Genomic DNA, 20,643 nt, shown 5'->3' with positions numbered 1-20,643 from the left:
ACCCCTATTGTTTAACTTGGGCCCTCCCCATGGCAGAGTCCAAGTAATCCTTCTAGGTGAAGCAACTTACAATTCTCTAAGTTTAGAGTATAGCATTTGGTGTTCACAATGTGGATTCTTCCATACTGTAGATGGAGTGACCACTTGGTAGAACAACTTCATGTAATCCACGTAAGTAACCTTAAAGTTCCAGTTGACTGTCACTTTATTTCTACACAAACTCCCATTCTGACCCCTCTCTCTTTGGTCTCCAAAACTATACAAGTGAAGCCCAGTGTAAACTGAAGGATTATCATCTCTTCTCTCAGCACAATCAACATTGAATTGATTCCTCTGGGCTCACTATTGAATCTCCAGTTCTGATGTCATGTCATTCATCAATACATTAACCCACATTTTCTCACTCCACAGAAGCTGCTTGATGTGCTGAATCTATCCAGCATCATCTTTTATTTCAGATTTCTAGCAGCTGTTATGCTTTGCACCTCATCATTCCAGCCTGTCTGTTTTTATTCTCTTGACTATCCTCAGTCATCTTCTGTGTGCACTCCAATCAACTATAACTTATATTCATTCTTTTTCTTCTCTTGAGGAGCATTGAAATAAACTGTGTTCCCTGAATTACAGACATTCCTTTTTGTTCATTTTGGTCATCCATCCCAACCATACCTATTCCCTCCTCCTGCACCTACCGAACTGAACCAACCCACCCTCTCTGCAAGCTTTCCCAATTTCCCACTACTGGTTGAAATGTTAACAATTTCTGTTTCTTCACAGATACTACCTGTTCTGCTGAACGTTTCCAAAACTTTTGTATGTTATCAAATAATAACATACAACAAAAGATAAATATTCATTTATCAGGATTGGGTTTAATATGACTGATATACAGTATGTCCTGAAACTTGTTGTTTTGCAGCAGTACAGTGTAATACATAAAATACTACAAATTACAATCAGAAGCATATATTAAAATCAAATTAAATAAGTAGATATATTTGAAGCAATTGAAATTTTTGGAACATCGAGACTTTATGCATAGAAACAACTGAACAAAACGTCAACACTACATATATTCCAGAGGATATCAATAATTTATTCCTTACACTAATTACACATGGCAAGACATTGTTGTCTTTATCAGTTTGAATAGTGTGATATTTTCAAAGTGTAGTTGTCCTTGTGTAACACTCTGGTTCTGTCGGCTGCAGAAGTCTAGGGAAGACAATCTCTGGCCCCCTAAAAACATGTGAGATTGAGTTGCAAAACCTTCTGTTTGTGTGGTTGCTGTGTGATGTGTTACCCTGTTACAAATCAGTACCACAAAATAACAGACAGTACACCATATGCAATTAAGCGATTTAGCTTTATAATTCTTAATTTGACTAAAGGGTTAGTAAAGTAAAACAAAACAAAAAGGGCCCATTTGTGCACAAGTTGGAGCTCACGGTTTCCCTTCTGCTGGTCCTGCATCAAATTCCCTGGTTTTCATCGACTCACGGCCCCACACCAAGTCCACTCCTTTCTGATGTCTATGACCTCTGCTTTCTGGTATCTTCTCTCTCCATCTTCCGCCAAACAAAAGACCCAGATTGCCTCAGTGTCAGGCACACAGCATGAAAACACCCACCCGTCATTGCTTGGCTCGCATTCCAAAACACCCATTATCTCTAACCATAATCCAAACACTGCTTCTACGGAAAGGCCATTACATTAGCAGTGAAACTTTCCCCAGATGTTACACTTGCTTGCAGATCTCCAGTCTGAATAATTTTCTCATATTGCTCTGGTGGGTTTTAAATCAGCTTGAAATGCAGCTCCGGCACATTATTATCTCTTATGACACATGGTATGAAACAAGGTCTCATACCTTTTGGAACCATAGTTCTTTAGCACTCTCATTATTTACCACCAGACACTTGCTGCAAATCACTAAATTATAGTTTTTTTTAGAATAAATCTCAGATTAGTCCTATGATTGCCTACTTATTTATGTCTATGATGTGGAAATCACTGGAAACTCTTCATTTTATTGCCCATCCCCAAATGTACCTGAATTCAAGAGGCAGTTAACATTTATGGGTCCAGTAGCATAGGTTTTTGCAAATAAAACAAAGTGAGGCATTTTACGTTTAACGAAACCCGTAGTACATTTTATTGAACTTCCAAAACCTAAATGCAAAGGTGCACTCAAAATCCTTATGTAATAAAGTCATCACATCAGACCAGTCTCTTAAAGTGAAACCCCAACTCAACATCGGTGGTTGTGAATTATGTACATTTCTCCCAGTTATATCACACTATACTATCACTTTCTAGTAAGACAGGGTAAGGGTGGTAGATTTCATTTCCTGAAGGACAACCGGATGAGCATTTGTATTTCCTTGAAAGTTTTGTGATTATGCTGCTGAGACTGGCATTTTTTTCAAATTTCTGATTGTTTTAAATTACTGGAATCCATCTCCTGTCTTTGAATTAATGATCCATGACTGTAAGTCCAGTAACTTGGCTATAATACTAGACTGCAACTCGTGCATTTCTTTTTGTGATTGATCTGTCATTTGTGCTGCATCTTTACAATTACTTTCCCTTATAGAAATTCATCATTATTGTTTATAACATTTGAGACATTCATTTTAAAAGAACACAAAAGCAGAAGAACATGTGCACATGTGGGAAATTAGATGCTTTTGTAAACTAGATTACTTGATTACATGAAAGGAATAAGAATAATTACAATAGCTTTAATTTAGCAACCAGAAAGCCGAGCTCGACTGGGAATGAACCTAAGATTTCTTAATGATCTTGTTGAAAAGATCTTTTAGAAGTCACCTGTAGGTATGAATTGGTAAAACTGTTAGCCAGATATTTTGAACAGAATTAAACTCTAAGTAATAACAATTTCACACCAAGGAATTCATAAATAAATGAGTGGGACAAGCTAAGGATGGTGCCAGAGGTTTGTGTACCTGGGCGACTTCTTCATCCACTTAACACCTTAAATCTCCTGTTCTCATGTCCACATTTTCAATATGGCTGGGATCCTGTCAGAGTCTATGGTCTCCAGCTGTGCTCAAGCTACATTCATCATGGGCAGTGGGTTCTCGCTGAGCAGCCCACACCTTGGTATCTCCAGGAACTGCTTGGCAGATGAGCACCTTCAGGGTGCAGCCCTATGGACAATCCAATTCCTCGTCGATGTTGCCATTTGAAGGATTGCGGGTGATCAAAACATCAACATAGCGAGCACTGTTGTCAAAAGTTTCGGCCTCTCTTCCTTTCAGTGGTGAGTGAGAGTTTGTTGGCTTCAAGTCGGGGGCACTTGAATAAGCGAAGCTGAAGGTTGTAATACCGAGTCAGCTAGTTATTGGCCTCCCCTCTCGCTCTGGCAGGATGAAATGTTGAAGTGTTGGGAAAGACGATAGTTTTTGATGGTCTCTGGGGGCTTGCTTTTTGCTTGCATGGTAGGTGGTGAGGGAGGGCTGATGCTTTTGCTGGAGCAAGTGAGGGGAGGGTAGATGGTATCGTTGCTCCTTGTGCATGGGAGGGAGTGTAATGGGTGGGACTGGGAATCGAAGGGTTCTCTGTCATTCACTCTTTGGGTTTTTTCTCTCTGTTTCATAGATGTCTGTGAAGAGTAAGGATTTCAGGTTTTATGCTGTGTACATTCTCTGATATTAAACTGAACCATTGAACATTTGAATAAAATAATAGTGAAGACAGAGGGTTTCGAGAAGGCAACAATTTTTATTTATAAGTAGTCTGAGATGGAAAATCACATTTACTAAATTGTGTCCCAGATATTTAAAGGAAATATACAGGTGCAAGATTCCTGACTTCACAAATAGAGAGGTACTGATTTGTTTTGATGAAAATGCAAGAAGAGCATAGGAGGGAATAATGCATGCCTTGGATTTAAGGTCGAACATTTTGGAATCTATGTTTGGTCCTAACAAGTGCCCCCTCAATCTCTTTCTCTCTTTTTCTGTTTTGATGCATCAACTATTTTCTGATGCTACCATCCCTGTGTTTCTATAGAATTTTTATTTCAAACAATGAAACAGCTCAATGTGCTTCTCTCAAACTTCATTTATGCCACCTCCTGAGATTATCACTATGTCAGAATTAGGAAAACTCCTCTATTTCATTCTTTATGTAGACTTCATAGCTATACACCTCCTTTTATCATAAAATGTACCTCCTACCACTTAAGGATTTTAGGATCCAAATTTCAACCAATTGTTAATTTCTAACTTATCCTGTAGTCTCTTGTGCATTCTTCAACTTCATGACATTGGATTGGATCCTAGTTTCCAAATAAAACACACTAACGTGATTGAGCTAATCCAGGACCCTGCCCTTACTTACAGTATCAACATCCATCATGTTATTACAGGTTGATGTTGAAAGGCTATCTTACTGGTCCTCCACAGCCCAGTCCTTCAACAAGATCTTGCAGGTGATTGGGTAGCAAATGTTATGGTGAAAATATCCCATCCACTGATCATGTTTTATGAAGTAGGGCTTTACCAGCCTTTCAATTTTTGCCAATTATTGTAGATTTCAAATATTTTTTACATTCAGCAATGCCTAAGGGCTATTAAAATTAAACTAATATAAAAAGCATTCATTTAGAAAAATAATTGACTAAAACATACAAATAATTAAAAACATTAAACAAATGCAAAATTATCAAAATACAATGATGTACTTCTTAAATATTTGCTCAACAATTCCTATTGAAATTGGAGAGACACAGATCTTTCAATGGATCATGGCTGACTGAAATTCCAGGCTAACTGCTGAGGATCTTTGGCAACATTGAACTCCCCTGCCAGAGGCAAGGTTCTAGCGACAGAATAAATAACATAGCAAATCTTACCTTTCAATTTTGCTGTTTAATTCAACCTCATTACCACGGGAAATTGCCAAATATTTACATGTGTTGTTTTAAGGACCATTATATACATGATTACTACTCATATATTTTTGGGAAATTGCCAAATTAAAGATCCTCAGGCCATAGGGGAAGTGGCCTGGTGGTGAATGAAAATGATGCTTAATATTGCAACTTTATAAAAATCTAGTTTGGATTCATCTGGTGTATTGTATACGGTTCTGGTTGCCCCACTATAGGAAGGATGTTGAGTCATTGGAGAGGGAGCAGAAGAGGTTTACCAGGTTGCTGCCTGGATTGGAGAGCATGTGCTATAACGAGAGATTGGAAAAACTTGGGTTGTTTTGTCTGGAATGGCAGAGGCTGAATGGGGATCGAGTGATGTTTACAAGATTAAGAGTGACATAGATAGTGTAGACAGACAGTATCCTTCTCCTGGGGTTGAAATGTCTTATACCAGAGGACATCTATTTAAAAATAAGGGGTAATTTTAAAAGATAAGTGAGGGGCAAGTATTTTTTAACCAGAGACTAGTGGGTGTTTGGAATGCACTGGCAGTGGTAGGGGTAGAAACTGATATATTGGGGACTTCTAAGAGATGCCGGGATAGACACATGATTGTAAGGAAAATGTAAGGATATGGACATTGTGGAGGCAGAAAAGATTAGTTTAGCTGGCCATTTGATTACTAACTTAACTGGTTTGGCATAACATTATGGACTATAGGGCCTGTTCCTGTGCTGTATTGTTCTATGTTCTTTGCTTTCATAATCCTATCTATTCATGCACTCAATTCCATCACAACTATAAAATCTATGATACAACTGGACTGAAGCTACCAATAAGAGTGATGGCATTCAAATTCTTGTCAGATAGAACCTGTTTAATCCAAGAAGTTACCAAATGCATCTGCAATTGTAAAGACTTTAGCAAATCTGCAAAACACTTCAACATGTAAGCAGCTTTGTGTATCATCGGATAAATAATACGAAACCCATTTAACCATATTGAACTTGAGGATTCAAACTTTGAAGTTCTGATCACTGACATTAACGTAATTAAGATATCACAGAAATATTACTTCAAGCTAAAAGTCACTTGGTAATCAAAATCTATCATCAATGACTGAAAATGACACACATTCTCCTAAGGAAAGAATAACAGCCACTTGTCTGGTTTGGTTCTGATATTTGGACAGGGCTTCTCCCACATGAGCATGAATGATTAACAGTTGAACAATTGGTTTACGTTTCCAGAGCACTGATCCACAGTAACTTTATTCAAGTTCAAAAATTTAAATATTGTTCTAATACACGTTCCTTATTTCTAAGTGCTAATGTAAGTATTCAATATATTTCCCTGCCTCATATTGCATTTCAAAATCCATGACACAAGAGCCACATCTGAGTTTGTGTTTATGGCTCCGTTAATCTCTTTTATTTACAACACTAAACTGTGAGCATCGATATCAAAAATATGGTTCAATAACAAATTCCAATAGCAAATACGATAGCTTTCAGCTAAACTACATGATACACGGTGACAATATAGCCTAACATTTTTTTCTACCTCGTTCACTGCCAGGGTGATGACTACATGAATCATCATAATACATCAAAAATTTCAGCAACAGAAAATACATTTGCCACTTTTTGGCTGTAAAAATATTTGCAACATGTTCTATGATGAAGCCTTAGTTTATCATACTTGTTTTCTACGTACAAATAACTTGCAACAGTTTGTACTCACATAGCAATTAGGAAAGGAGTAAAAATCATCACTGATATAAACTCAATCCAATGCAATTTATTCTGCCTCTGTAAAGGTTGGAGTTTGAACAGAAGAGAATTTCCTCAATCAATTTCACTGAATGTAAAATTTTCTGTTTTCAGCATTAACACACTCATTAACACACCCATCTCAGCCACATCTTTGTAAAATGTCAAGATAGGAGATACTATCAAAATCAAACTACATGCATCCTGCATCATCATACCAAATGTTCAGAACTCAACAATGCACTACCAACAACTCAATGTGCCACAAGGAATCACCCAGTTTTCTTTAACAAACATTTTGCAAATTTATAACTGCACCTGATCAAAAAAGTGGTCCTACCTGGCGTGTTTAACAATCTTGACATCCTGCAGGAGTACGACACATATTGCTCACAATACTCTGCACTTTTGGTAATGGCGGCGATATGATTCAGTGAGGTGCTGTAGTTCAGTTTCACAGCAACAGATATTGCTGATGTAGATCCCAAAATCGTTCTCTGCTGTGGCAAGTCATGGTACAATGTCGTCCAGACTTTATCCTCTGTAAAATGCAGAAGAATTATAGCTATCAACTTTTGCTGGGCTCTGTAGAAACCATAAAAGTTTGGTTAAGTGGAGACATTAATGATGTCCCAATTTAAAGGAACAGATAGTATAATTATTCACTGGGGAATTCTGTATCTGACAAGAAAAAAATGGCACAACATATACAGAATTCTAAGAATAATGAATTAGCATGACAGTACAATGTATTTTCAGAAATTTTGCAGCTCTTTCTCTGAAGAAGATAGGAATACCGATGTATATTTCCCTGCATTTGTTTTAAAAAGTGAATATCTATAATTTGTTTTAACGAAATTAACAATGTTGAATCATGAGTTAGAAATAGTAACTTGTCAAATTCTAATTTAAAAATACTTATCTACTATCAGTCTAAACTTTGATAGTTACTTTAAAATTAATCTTAATGCAGTACCTAAAATTTCAAACATTCACTTAAAATTAATTAGTGTTCTCATGAAATACAAAGGACTTCCTAATATACCCGTATACATTAAATTTGATTGCCAGGAATGGTGCATACACAGCAACCAATCTCAGAAGCTAGTATAAAGTACCAATCCCAAAGATCTAAATTATATTTAGATTCCAAATTGTGAGCCATAAACACATTGGTTGAAAGACAAATGAATCCCATTATTCATAATTTCATGGAAGTTACGAGAACTCAGTCAATGTGTATTGGTTAGTCAGCTTTTATTTTAAGTAGGAAGCTCCATAAAATATAGAAATAGCTGCAGTGTATATAATCATTAGCATTTTCTTTCACAGCCATTAGATCCACAAATCTCATTGCTTTCTTAAAACTTTCGATCTAGTTTCTCCCAGTTAAAGTGATTGTTTTACAGATTCACCTATTCCTTATCTTTTTATTGCTACAATTGTCAGGCTCAGCAGTCTTCTCATTAAGCTACACACAGCATCTTCCACTTCATTAATTTGGAAAGACTTCTCACAAACAAGCAAAAGTATGCAGGTGTTGGAAATCTGAGCAACACACAGAAAATAGGGAGGAACTCAGGAGGCCAGTTAGCATCTATGGAAAAAGGTATAGTCGACATGTCAGACTGAAACCCTCCAGTAAGAGTGGAGAACAAAAGCAGAGTAGGAAATTTAAGAGGTGGTGGAGGGGAGAGAGAAACGCCAGGCGATAAGTGAAACTTGGAGGGGGAGAATGAAGCAAAGAGCTAGGAAGTTGATTGGTGAAAGAGGAAAGAGGCAGAAGACCATGGAAGAAAGATTAAAAGTGTGAGGAGAGGAGCACCAGAGAGAGGTGATGGACAGGCAAGGAGATAACATGAGAGAGGGACAAGGGGATGGGAACTGGTAAAGGGGGATGGGTGTGGAGGCATTACTGACAGTTTGAGAAATTGGCAAGACTTCTGTGTATTTTCCTCTTTGATGTTATTTGCAGCAAAAATAAGTGACAGTAATCATCTCATGTCCGAGTTTGAAATCAAATGCTGAAAACAAGTCAATTGCTGCTGTCATTTTTTTCTTTCTTGTTTCATTGAAGCTGTGTCGGTTGCTACATAGAAACAAGAGTTTCTGCAGATGGTGAAAATCTGGAGTAACGCATACAAAATTCTGGAGGAACTCAGCAAGTCGAATATCTATGGAAAGGAATAAACAGTCAACATTTCGGGCCGAGACTCGGTCCAGATGAGGGATCTCAGCATTTTTTAGCCAAAACATTGACTGTGGTTTTTAGCATAGATGCTGCCTGGCCTGCTGAGTTCCTCCAGCAATGTGTGTGTGATCTCAGCATTTTATTGATGTGTTACATGTTCCTTATCTTACTCAACTTTTATTTGAAAATAATCACATTGTAAAAGGTGTGTCACTCCCAATCAATGCACAGCACAGGACATGTAATTTTGACACTTAATATTCCGGTTGATGTATACTCATGGAGCTGTCCTCAACACTGTAACAACAAAGGTCCATTTTGGTGACTGGAGTTTGTGGTCAGAGGCTTTTGGAACACAAATCAGTATTATTCAAAAGGGTTCAGTTTTGACTACGTTTCGTAGAGTCTTCCTGTCTTGCTCAGTGCAATTTCTGTACCATGCTGTGATGTAGCATGTTTCGATGGTCTCTACTGCATATTCCAGCTCTCTACAGTCTCCTTAGAAAGTGAAGGCACCAGTGAGCTTTCCTAGAATGTGTCCTGGGACCATGAGCTGTCTTATGATATGTGCACTCCCAGGAATTTGAAATCGCTTGCAGTTTCCACTGCTGTGCAGCCAACGTAAAGAGGCATGTGAGTGGTACGAGTTATCCTGAAGTCGAAAGCCAGTTCTTTGTCCTGTTGACATTCGTGAACAGGTTACTTGTCTGGCACCAGGCCTGGAGTTTTTCCTCTTTGTAGGACGTCTCATCGTTGATGGTGATGAGACCCACCACTGTCGTGTCATCAGCGTACTTGACAATGTGATTACTCGGGTGCTTGGCCATGCAGTCATGTAGTAGCAGAGTGTACAGGAATGGATTCAGCGTGCAGCCCTGGGGGGCACAAGTGTTGTGGATGATGAGGAGGTAGGAGTGTTTGTGCAACATGACTATCTGAGATCTGTTGCTTAGGAGTCTAATGCCCAGTTGTACAGTGGTGTATTTCGACCAAAGAGAAGGAATTTGTTCACCAAGGTTTGTGGGACAATGGTGTTGAATGCCGAACTGAAATCCAGAAACAGAATTCTGACATAAATGTCCTTGTTTTCTTGGTATGTCAGGTTCAAGTGCATGTTGGTGGTGGGCTCAGCCTGGTTCTAGCCAAGATTTTGACCTAGCAATAGTGAAGAAACAACAATATATTTCCATATTAGGATAGTGAGTGGCTTGAAGGCGAGTTCTATGTGGTGGTGGTCCCATGCTTTTGCTAACCTTGTCCTAGTTGGTAGAGACTATGGATTTGGAATGTGGCATCTAAGCTGCTATGGCAATATACTAAGTGGTGTAAACTGCTGCTACTGTGTATCAATGGTGAAGTGAGTGAATGGATGTGGATGTGGTGCCTATCAAGCAGGCTTCTATGTCCTGTATGGAGTTGAACTTCTTCAGTGTTGCTGATGATGCACTTTTTCAGACAGGTGGTGAGCATTCCACCATCATCGAGATTTGAGTGGTAGATGGTGGACAGGATTTGGCAAGTTAGGAGCTGAATCACTCGCTACTGGATTCCTAGCCATGGACTTGCACTTGTAGCCATTTTGTGAATCTAGGCACTCCAGTTCAGTTTCTGGTCAAAGGCATCCCTTGGGAATTTTCTGACCTCTGCTAAATAGCTTTAATGCATTATTTGCATCAAATAGTGCAAATTGGTCCAATATTTCAGTGACAACTATGTGGGAGATAAACTACTTATATTGTGATAAATACATTGTCAGTGTTATGAGTGCATTGGTCAACCTGAGTTGGTGATCAGAGAGCCAGGTTGAAACCAATTGCAAGAGCATGTCCTGAAATGTGAAAACAATGACTAGACTTTGAGCACAAGGTTACTTGATACATTTTGGCCAAATGTATCACATAAATAGAACTGTAAAGATCTTGAGAAAGTTCTAACTTTGGCCTCTACTTGAATGGATGAATGGAATTCATCGTAAAGGGAAGAATCGAGTACCAGTATTGTGCATTGAGTTGAGAATACATAAAGTGGGAATTATTGTGCATGAACATTCACTCAAAATGTTTCATTTTTTCCAGCCCTCATGGCAGCTGGTTTTTTCATTTTGTTGTCCATGCTTTTAGATCACTATAGAATACTCATTGGTGTGTAGGTTAAATTACCTTTATGAGACTTACGTTCATAAGCTGATTTGAAATTCCTTTTCAATAAAATTTTTTGAGAAGCTTTATAGAAAAGGGTTCTGCTGGTTGGGAGGCATAATTCTGCAAAATTACTTGACTATATTCAAAATGTTGAAGTTCAGTAGGTGATTATAGCCAGTGAAACTATGCTAAATCATTTATTGCTATCTTTATGCTTATAAGGTAAAAAAAACATTGTGTCAGGAGAGTGGGTCTCTCTCTACTGAAGGTCTGCTGTGTGAAAGATGACCTTTATGTTTCCCAGTTACAGTTGCTGTGTGGCTCAGATTAATCAGTTATAACAGAGTACAAATATTTAAATAAATTTACATTCTTAGATGCTGTCTCATACATGCAACTCATTTTAAATAATGTGTTGTACAAAATAAATTTCTCTATACCAGTAAAATTTACCAAGCAGGTTGTGGTCAGTAAGGGAATTGCCCCATTTTGCTCAATTTTCTGTCTATCCTTTTAGGATACTAGTGCTAAAGGATGCTCTTTCTATCTTTTCCACTTTTTATCTCGTTCATAAGCTGTACTGAAATTTTCAGTAGAGACTTTATAGCTTAATGCACACAAGGCTAACAAGGTTGGAGATAAAAGCTTATCAACAAGCTAACAACACTGTTGAAATTAAGTTTATAATCATTAAGTATTTTTCTGAAACTGCTGAATATTTCAATTATAAGATAGTCATAGTAAGAATATATTGATAAGTTATGGTTTCTTGGCGTACTACACACTTGTCAAGAGAAAATTCTCCCACCACTATATAATCCGTTTTCAGTATTAAATGCATTATCTAAATCACAATGCAGTGGAAGCATCCAATATTCAAGATCCATATCACTGAATTTACACTACCTGTATTGATTTAAGCTTCTGCAGATGCAGTTTATATTGCTGGAGCTTTCCCAAGGAGTTCTATAAAGCTTCTCAAAAATTTTTATTGAAAAGGAATTTCAAATCAGTTTATGAATATCAGTCTCATAAAGGTAATTTAACCTACACACCAATGAGTATTCTATAGTGATCTAAAAGCATGGACAACAAAATGAAAAAACCAGCTGCCATGAGGGCTGGAAAAAATGAAACATTTTGAGTGAATGTTCATGCACAATAATTCCCACTTTATGTATTCTCAACTCAATGCACAATACTGGTACTCGATTCTTCCCTTTACGATGAATTCCATTCATCCATTCAAGTAGAGGCCAAAGTTAGAACTTTCTCAAGATCTTTACAGTTCTATTTATGTGATACATTTGGCCAAAATGTATCAAGTAACCTTGTGCTCAAAGTCTAGTCATTGTTTTCACATTTCAGGACATGCTCTTGCAATTGGTTTCAACCTGGCTCTCTGATCACCAACTCAGGTTGACCAATGCACTCATAACACTGACAATGTATTTATCACAATATAAGTAGTTTATCTCCCACATAGTTGTCACTGAAATATTGGACCAATTTGCACTATTTGATGCAAATAATGCATTAAAGCTATTTAGCAGAGGTCAGAAAATTCCCAAGGGATGCCTTTGACCAGAAACTGAACTGGAGTGCCTAGATTCACAAAATGGCTACAAGTGCAAGTCCATGGCTAGGAATCCAGTAGCGAGTGATTCAGCTCCTAACTTGCCAAATCCTGTCCACCATCTACCACTCAAATCTCGATGATGGTGGAATGCTCACCACCTGTCTGAAAAAGTGCATCATCAGCAACACTGAAGAAGTTCAACTCCATACAGGACATAGAAGCCTGCTTGATAGGCACCACATCCACATCCATTCACTCACTTCACCATTGATACACAGTAGCAGCAGTTTACACCACTTAGTATATTGCCATAGCAGCTTAGATGCCACATTCCAAATCCATAGTCTCTACCAACTAGGACAAGGTTAGCAAAAGCATGGGACCACCACCACATAGAACTCGCCTTCAAGCCACTCACTATCCTAATATGGAAATATATTGTTGTTTCTTCACTATTGCTAGGTCAAAATCTTGGCTAGAACCAGGCTGAGCCCACCACCAACATGCACTTGAACCTGACATACCAAGAAAACAAGGACATTTATGTCAGAATTCTGTTTCTGGATTTCAGTTCGGCATTCAACACCATTGTCCCACAAACCTTGGTGAACAAATTCCTTCTCTTTGGTCGAAATACACCACTGTACAACTGGGCATTAGACTCCTAAGCAACAGATCTCAGATAGTCATGTTGCACAAACACTCCTACCTCCTCATCATCCACAACACTTGTGCCCCCCAGGGCTGCACGCTGAATCCATTCCTGTACACTCTGCTACTACATGACTGCATGGCCAAGCACCCGAGTAATCACATTGTCAAGTACGCTGATGACACGACAGTGGTGGGTCTCATCACCATCAACGATGAGACGTCCTACAAAGAGGAAAAACTCCAGGCCTGGTGCCAGACAAGTAACCTGTTCACGAATGTCAACAGGACAAAGAACTGGCTTTCGACTTCAGGATAACTCATACCACTCACATGCCTCTTTACGTTGGCTGCACAGCAGTGGAAACTGCAAGCGATTTCAAATTCCTGGGAGTGCACATATCATAAGACAGCTCATGGTCCCAGGACACATTCTAGGAAAGCTCACTGGTGCCTTCACTTTCTAAGGAGACTGTAGAGAGCTGGAATATGCAGTAGAGACCATCGAAACATGCTACATCACAGCATGGTACAGAAATTGCACTGAGCAAGACAGGAAGACTCTACGAAAGGTAGTCAAAACCGTCCAGTGCATCACTGGCACCAGTCTACCCAACATCAAGCACAGATATACAAAATGGAGCCCATCTAGTGCTCCTCCTCCTTGTCTTTCTTCCATGGCCTTCTGTCCTCTCTCATCAGATTTTCCCTTCTCCAGCCTTGTATCTCTTTCACCAGTCAACTTTCTAGCATCCTACTGTATCCCTCCCACTCCCAGTTTCACCTATCACCCTGTGTTTCTTCCTTCCCTTTTCCCCACCTTCCAAATCTGACTCCGAATTTTTTTTCTCCAGTCCTGATGAAGGGTCTCGTCTGAAATATTGACTGGACTCTTCTCCATACATGCTGATTGGCCTGCTGAGTTCCTCCAGCATTCTGTGTTCATTGTTTGGGTTTTCAGCATCTGCTGATTTTCTCTTGTTTCTGATTGGATTTTTGGATTTTTTTATTGTTGTGTTCTTTTTTTTATGCTGCATCAGATCTGGAGTAACAATTATTATCATTCTCCTTTACACTTGTGTACTGAAAGTGACATTAAACAATCTTGAATCTTGAATTAATTGCTGGCTCAGCCTACAAAGTTAACATCCCTTGAATGAATAATAAAAGTATGATATCTGGGTACAATTCACCAGGGCACAGCTGGTACTTGTATGGTGTCAGCTGTGCAGTTAATGCCAATGTGGGTTGCACAGGAAATATATCTTTCAAAGTTAGCAGAAGATGAAGAGCTTATGGAAAACCAAAGACTTTCACTATTAAATCATAAACGCATTGTATAAGATTTGGGAATAAGAAGCCACTTAAAGATCACATCAATGTCCTGCTAACATTATATCCTAGCCTCACTTTTGAATGGCCAGCAGAACAATAATTAATCCTCTAGAGTTCTCTACACTGCTCAGAGCCCTTTTTCCTTCAATTACTAGTATACTCTCTGCAATATTCAGGCCTAATGATCAGCGCTCAGTGGCTTGAAACTATTGCAGTTCACCAGTTGATTGGATCAGTTCCTTAGCCAGACACAGTTGACAATGCCATTTTCCCTAGTTGTTTCTCCTTCTCGTTGAGGCATACTTTCCTGTAATTGTACTGTGGTTCTCCTGGGAAGAGTTCCTTCCAAAATGGCAATGATGTAGTTTCTTCAAGCTGTGCAGAAAAGACCTGACCAAAACTACTGAAGCTCCAGTTACCTCATGAATCCTATGGTAAATATCCTTTTATTACATCTTGTAAAGCAATATTTTTGGAAAATGAGAGTGACTATTAGTACATTGCACATGGATAGTACACAACAAAAAGATTAAACCACAACATCTAGTTAATGTTTACCATTATCTCTGACCTTTGCCTTATTTCTTGCTCTGATAAAACCCAATCCTTGTTTTGGCACCTCCAGACCTCATTGTTGCAATACCTGACTCCTAACTTTCTCACTTCTTAAAATTAATTTTGTTAAAAGCTCTATAGATGCTGCCTGATCTGCTGCATTCATCTACCATTTTGTGTGTGTTTTCGAGCAACTGCAGAAGTCCTTCTGCAGCCTGTCTTGTGGTCCTCTAGCATTTTGTGTGTGTTTTCCCAGGGAAAAACTCCATCCTCTTTCGAAGCTGAATCAGACAATTTGCAGTTCCTTTTCCTTGAAACTCTCATTCATAAAATATCTCTATCCAATGTTTTCCTGACCAGACTCTCATCCTTCATCACCAAGCTGTGCTGCAGTAACTCTCTTTTTACAGCTCTTGATGTTTAGTCGTTCAATTTAGTACTCAATGTCCTGTTTCAATCACCCCTCTTTTCCTTGTTATTAAATCCACCCATGGCCTTACCCAACTCTATCACTATACTTACCACCAACTCCTCAAGATAAATGGGCTTCTACCTTTCTGGGATCCTGATTCTCCTCAATTTTAATTACTCTACCAATGTTAGACATGGCTTCAGTGTTTATTCTAAAGTTCACATCCTAGACCTCCCTACTTCTCAGTAAGATTTAAAAATACTTGTTTGAACTAGGTTTCAGTTGTCCATCTACTATCCATTTGTGTAAGCTGGTCTGAGATTGTATTTAATAGTTCTTCTGTGAAGCACATTGTGAAATTTTATCATGTTAAGGGCACTATATAACGTAAATGGAAGAACTACATCTCTTTCCACTCTGTCTCTTGCAAGTAGACCATCCCTTTCTCTGGGTATTTTTTGGTCTCTATTTGCAGAAAATATGACTTCACTTCTACTGTGGTTGATGGAGTGCACCCCATCCTTTTGGTCCTCACTCTTCCCACCTTCTGTAGGGTCAACATTTTCAGTAAACACCCTGATCCATTCACGCTTACTCCTACCCATATGTTTCTCAGATTTCTGCTCTCAGCTCACCTTCCTTCAAAATGACAAAAATGGAGTTCTCTTCATGCTCAACATTCACCTGATTAACCTCCTCATCCAAAACTTCATCTTTGTCATTTCTGCCTATTGTGCCAAAATCCCACAGCCCATGTTTCCTCCCCAGTCCTTCCCAACTTTTGTAGAGACTCCCTCTGTAACTCACTGGTTTGATCAAACACCCCACCACCACACACCCAAACCCTGGTACTTTGCCATAGGAGGTGCAACCCCTTTCCCTCATCACCATTAACACCATCATCCCCTCAGTGCTAATGAGCAGGCTTCAAAACTCAGGGCTTTAACCCTGCAACTTGATCCTTAATCCTTATTTCTTAATTAGGACACTGCAGTCAGTGTGGATCAGAAATAACTCCTCTGTGCTGACAATCAACACAGGTGCACCTCAAAGATACATGCTCAACAGTCATTATAAATTGGCCAATGATTATGTTGGGCAGAATCTCAGATTCTGATGAGGAAGTCAAGGTTGTACCATTGAGAGCATTCTGCCTAATTCCATAACTGCCATGTGTGGAGGCTCCAGTGTACGGGATCAAAGAAACTACAAAGATTGTAAGACTCAGCCAGCTCCATCATAGGTACCAGCCTGCCACCATCAAGGACATCTTCATAAGGTAGCATCCATCATTAAAGACCCTTACAATCCAGAACATGCCATACTTTCATTGCTACCATCAGGGAGGAGGTACAGAGGCTCAAAAACTCACACTCACCATTTTGCCATCAGATTTCTGAATGGTCTATAAACCCATGAGCACTACCTCACTATTTTGCTCTCTTTTTCCATTATTTATTTTAAGACTGTAAGACCATAAGATATAGGTGCAGAGTAGGCTGGTTGGCCCATCGAGTCTGCTCCTCCATTCAATCATGGGCTGATCCAATTCTTCCAGTTATCCCCACTCCCCTGATTTCACCCCATACCGGCTAATCAAGAACCTATCTATCTCGCCTTAAATGCACCCAATGTCTTAGCCTCCACAGCCACTCATGGCAACAAATTCCACAGATTTACCACCCTCTGACTAAAGTAATTTCTTTGCATCTCAGTTCAAAAAGGACATCCTTCAACCCTGAAGTCGTGCCCTCTTGTCCTAGGATCCCCTTCTATGGAAATAACTTTGCCATATCTAATCTGTTCAGGCCTTTTAACATTCTGAATGTTACTATGAGTTTTTTTTACATATTTCTCTTTATAACATAGTATTTTTTATATATTTCACTGTACTATTGCCATAAAACAACACATTTCACAACATACTATGTGTCCATGATAACAAATATGAGTCTGATTATTTCCTTTCCTTCACCAATGGTCGTAATCATTCTTCCCAGGCGAGTCAGAAAGCTCACATAAACCTGCAACTTCATTTAGTGCTTCCTATGTGGTTTCTCTGCATTGGCGAGATCCACTGCAGACTGGGAAATTGCATATCTCACACTGTCCACAATAACCACCCCACCCAGTCTCCTAGTTGCTTGCCATTTCAGCTCCCCTTCCCATTACCACACTAACTTGTCCACCTTTGGCCTTCAGCGCTGTCAGTGTGAAGCAAAATACAAACCCCATTTCCAGAAAAGTTGGGATATTTTCCAAAATGCAATAAAAACAAATATCTATGATATGTTAATTCACGTGAACCTTTATTTAACTGACAAAAGTACAAATAAAAGATTTTCAATCGTTTTATTGACCAACTTAATTGTATTTTGTAAATATACACAAATTTAGAATTTGATGGCTGCAACACACTCAACAAAAGTTGGGACAGAGGCATGTTTACCATTGTGTTACATCACCTTTCCTTTTAATAACACTTTTTAATCATTTTGGAACTGAGGATACTAATTGTAGTAGATTTGCAATTGGAAATTTTGTCCATTTTTGCTTGATATAAGACTTCAGCTGCTCAACAGTCCGTGGTCTCCGTTGTCTGATCCTCCTCTTCATGATGTGCCATACATTTTCAATAGGAGATAGATCTGGACTGGCAGCAGGCCAGTCAAGCACATGCACTCTATGTCTACAAAGCCACTCTGTTGTAGCCCGTGCAGAATGTGGTCTGGCATTGTCCTGCTGAAATAAGCATGGACGTCCCAGGAAGAGACATTGCCTTGATGGCAACATATGTCTCTCTAAAATCCTAATATACACCCCAGTACCTTCTCATACATGCAACTCACCCATGCTGTGGGCTCTGATGCACCCCCATGCCATCACAGTTGCTGGCTTTTGAACCTTTCGCTGATAACAATCAGGATGGTCGTTTTCATCTTTGGCCCAGAAAACTCGACGCCCATTTTTTCTGAAAAGTAGCTGAAATGTGGACTCATCTGACCACAGCACATGGTTCCACAGTCTTTCAGTCTATCTGAGATGAGCTCGGGCCCAGAGAACTCGCCGGCGTTTCTGCATAGAGTTGAAGTATGGCTTCTTCCTTGCATAATACAGTTTCAAGTTGCATTTCTGGATCCAGCGACGGACTGTGTTAAGTGACAATGGTTTTCCGAAGTACTTCCGAGCCCAGGTGGCTATAATTGTCACATTAGCATGACAGTTTCTTAGGCAGTGCCGGCTGAGGGCTTGAAGATCACGCGCATTCAACAGTGGTTTCCGACCTTGCCCTTTACGCACTGAGATGTCTCTGAATTCTCTGAATCTTTTCACAATATTATGTACTGTAGATGTTGAAAGACCTAAATTCTCTGCAATCTTGTGTTGGGAAATGTTCCTTTTGAACTGACTAACAATTCTCTCACAAATTTTGGCACAAAGGGGTGAGCCATGACCCATCCTTGCTTGCAAAGACTGAGCCTTTGATGGACGCTACTTTTATGCCCACTCATAATACCTCACCTGCTGCCAATTAGCCTGCTTACTGTGGAGTCTTCTTGAATATTCTGTGCACTTTTCAATCTTATTTTTAACTCTGTCCCAACTTTTGTTGAGTGTGTTGCAGCCATCAAATTCTAAATTTGTGTGTATTTACAAAATACAATTAAGTTGGTCAGTAAAATTATTGAAAATCTTTTCTATGTACTTTTGTCAGTTAAATAAAGGTTCACGTGAATTAACATATCACAGATTTTTGCTTTTATTGCATTTTGGAAAATATCCCAACCTTTCTGGAAATGGGGGTTGTACAAATTAAGGAATAACATCTCATATTCTGCCAAGATATATACAACTCAGTGGTATGAACATTGTTTTTCAGGTGACCTTTGCCTCCTGTCACATCTCTCCTCATCCCACCCATCACTCTGATCTACCCATTTTTATCTCTTGTACCTCATTCACGCTCCCTTCACACTTCCATCACCCATTTCATTCCCCTCTTCCCCCTGGTTCTATCCAACTACAAGCCACTCAGATTCCTACCTCTCCCTCATTTAGTTCTGGCTCTGATTTCATCTATCATCCTCCTGCCTCTGTCTCCCAAAATCACCCCCTCCCACCTGATATCCTTCACCGCTCAGAGTCCATCAATCATCAACCGGCCTCCATGTCACCACTCCCCTTCTCCTCTTTATTCTCGATGGCTCCCTCTGGACCCTTAGTACTGATGACTTTTGTTGACAATTCCTTTCTCACCTACAAATGCTGTGCAACCAGATTATTACCCCGCTCTTCCCAATGTCTGAGCTGATAGAACATTTTATGCAAAAGTACAAACTGTAAAAATTCTCAGCTTTGGATTAACATTCAAATTGTTAAAAAAAAAAGATGCAAAAACATTTAAAAAAAACTATAGTCACCTGCTAATTTAACCAAGAGAGTTAATGTTTAAACAGGATTGTGAATACTAACATGGCACTTTTGATCAATTGGACACGCAGTTTTTGGAACAATCATACTTGCTTTGATAACTATAGAATGACACTGTAATCATTCTCATGAACAAGATAGCACTTCCCCAAGCTGCAGATGTGGTTGTGAATGCTAAACAAAATTGGAGTTATTTTTAGTCTGAGATGATTTTTAAAAAAAATATTAAAGTCACATCAGAATGCTGTGATTGTTTTATGCAAGTTTCAGGGAGGACACTACAGTCAGGAAACATCTGCAAAGGATCATCATTTTCTGCTTGGGGAAAACAAAAGGGTCCCATGCTGGCTGAATTTAGTGCTGAACAGTGGACTTTAAGGAGACCAAAAGGGATTTGAATTTGTGTCATGAACTAGTGAGCCATGCAATGCAGTACAAGACTATTCATCAGCTGCAGCTTTTCAGTGTCCATGGATTACTCTTGCACGATAAATCACTGATATGTCAATACTGGCAGCATCAAGATGTTCTATACTCACAAAATATTACCTTTTAAAGGAAAATGATTGAGGGATAATTGAACACTGTAACTACAATTTTTATATTGAAATCTGTTTACTTGTTATTTCTGCTCCAATGATTGAATCACTACATTCAGAAATGTTGGAAAATT

General features: G+C 39.0%; 1 protein-coding gene across 1 annotated transcript in view; it reads right to left on the bottom strand.

Moving 5' to 3' along the window:
* Positions 1-20,643, bottom strand: part of LOC132395162 (contactin-associated protein-like 2) — a 1,263,978-nt gene that overhangs the window by 732,323 nt on the left and 511,012 nt on the right. Inside the window, exon 13 of the mRNA XM_059971460.1 lies at positions 7,016-7,216. Coding sequence (XP_059827443.1) covers positions 7,016-7,216 — 201 coding nt within the window. The remainder of the gene's footprint in view (positions 1-7,015; positions 7,217-20,643) is intronic.

This window comes from Hypanus sabinus, chromosome 6 (assembly GCF_030144855.1).
Source record: "Hypanus sabinus isolate sHypSab1 chromosome 6, sHypSab1.hap1, whole genome shotgun sequence".
NCBI classification, from domain to species: Eukaryota; Metazoa; Chordata; class Chondrichthyes; order Myliobatiformes; family Dasyatidae; genus Hypanus; species Hypanus sabinus.
The sequence above is the reverse complement of the archived record's forward strand: the minus strand, read 5'-3'. Positions and strand labels throughout refer to the sequence as shown.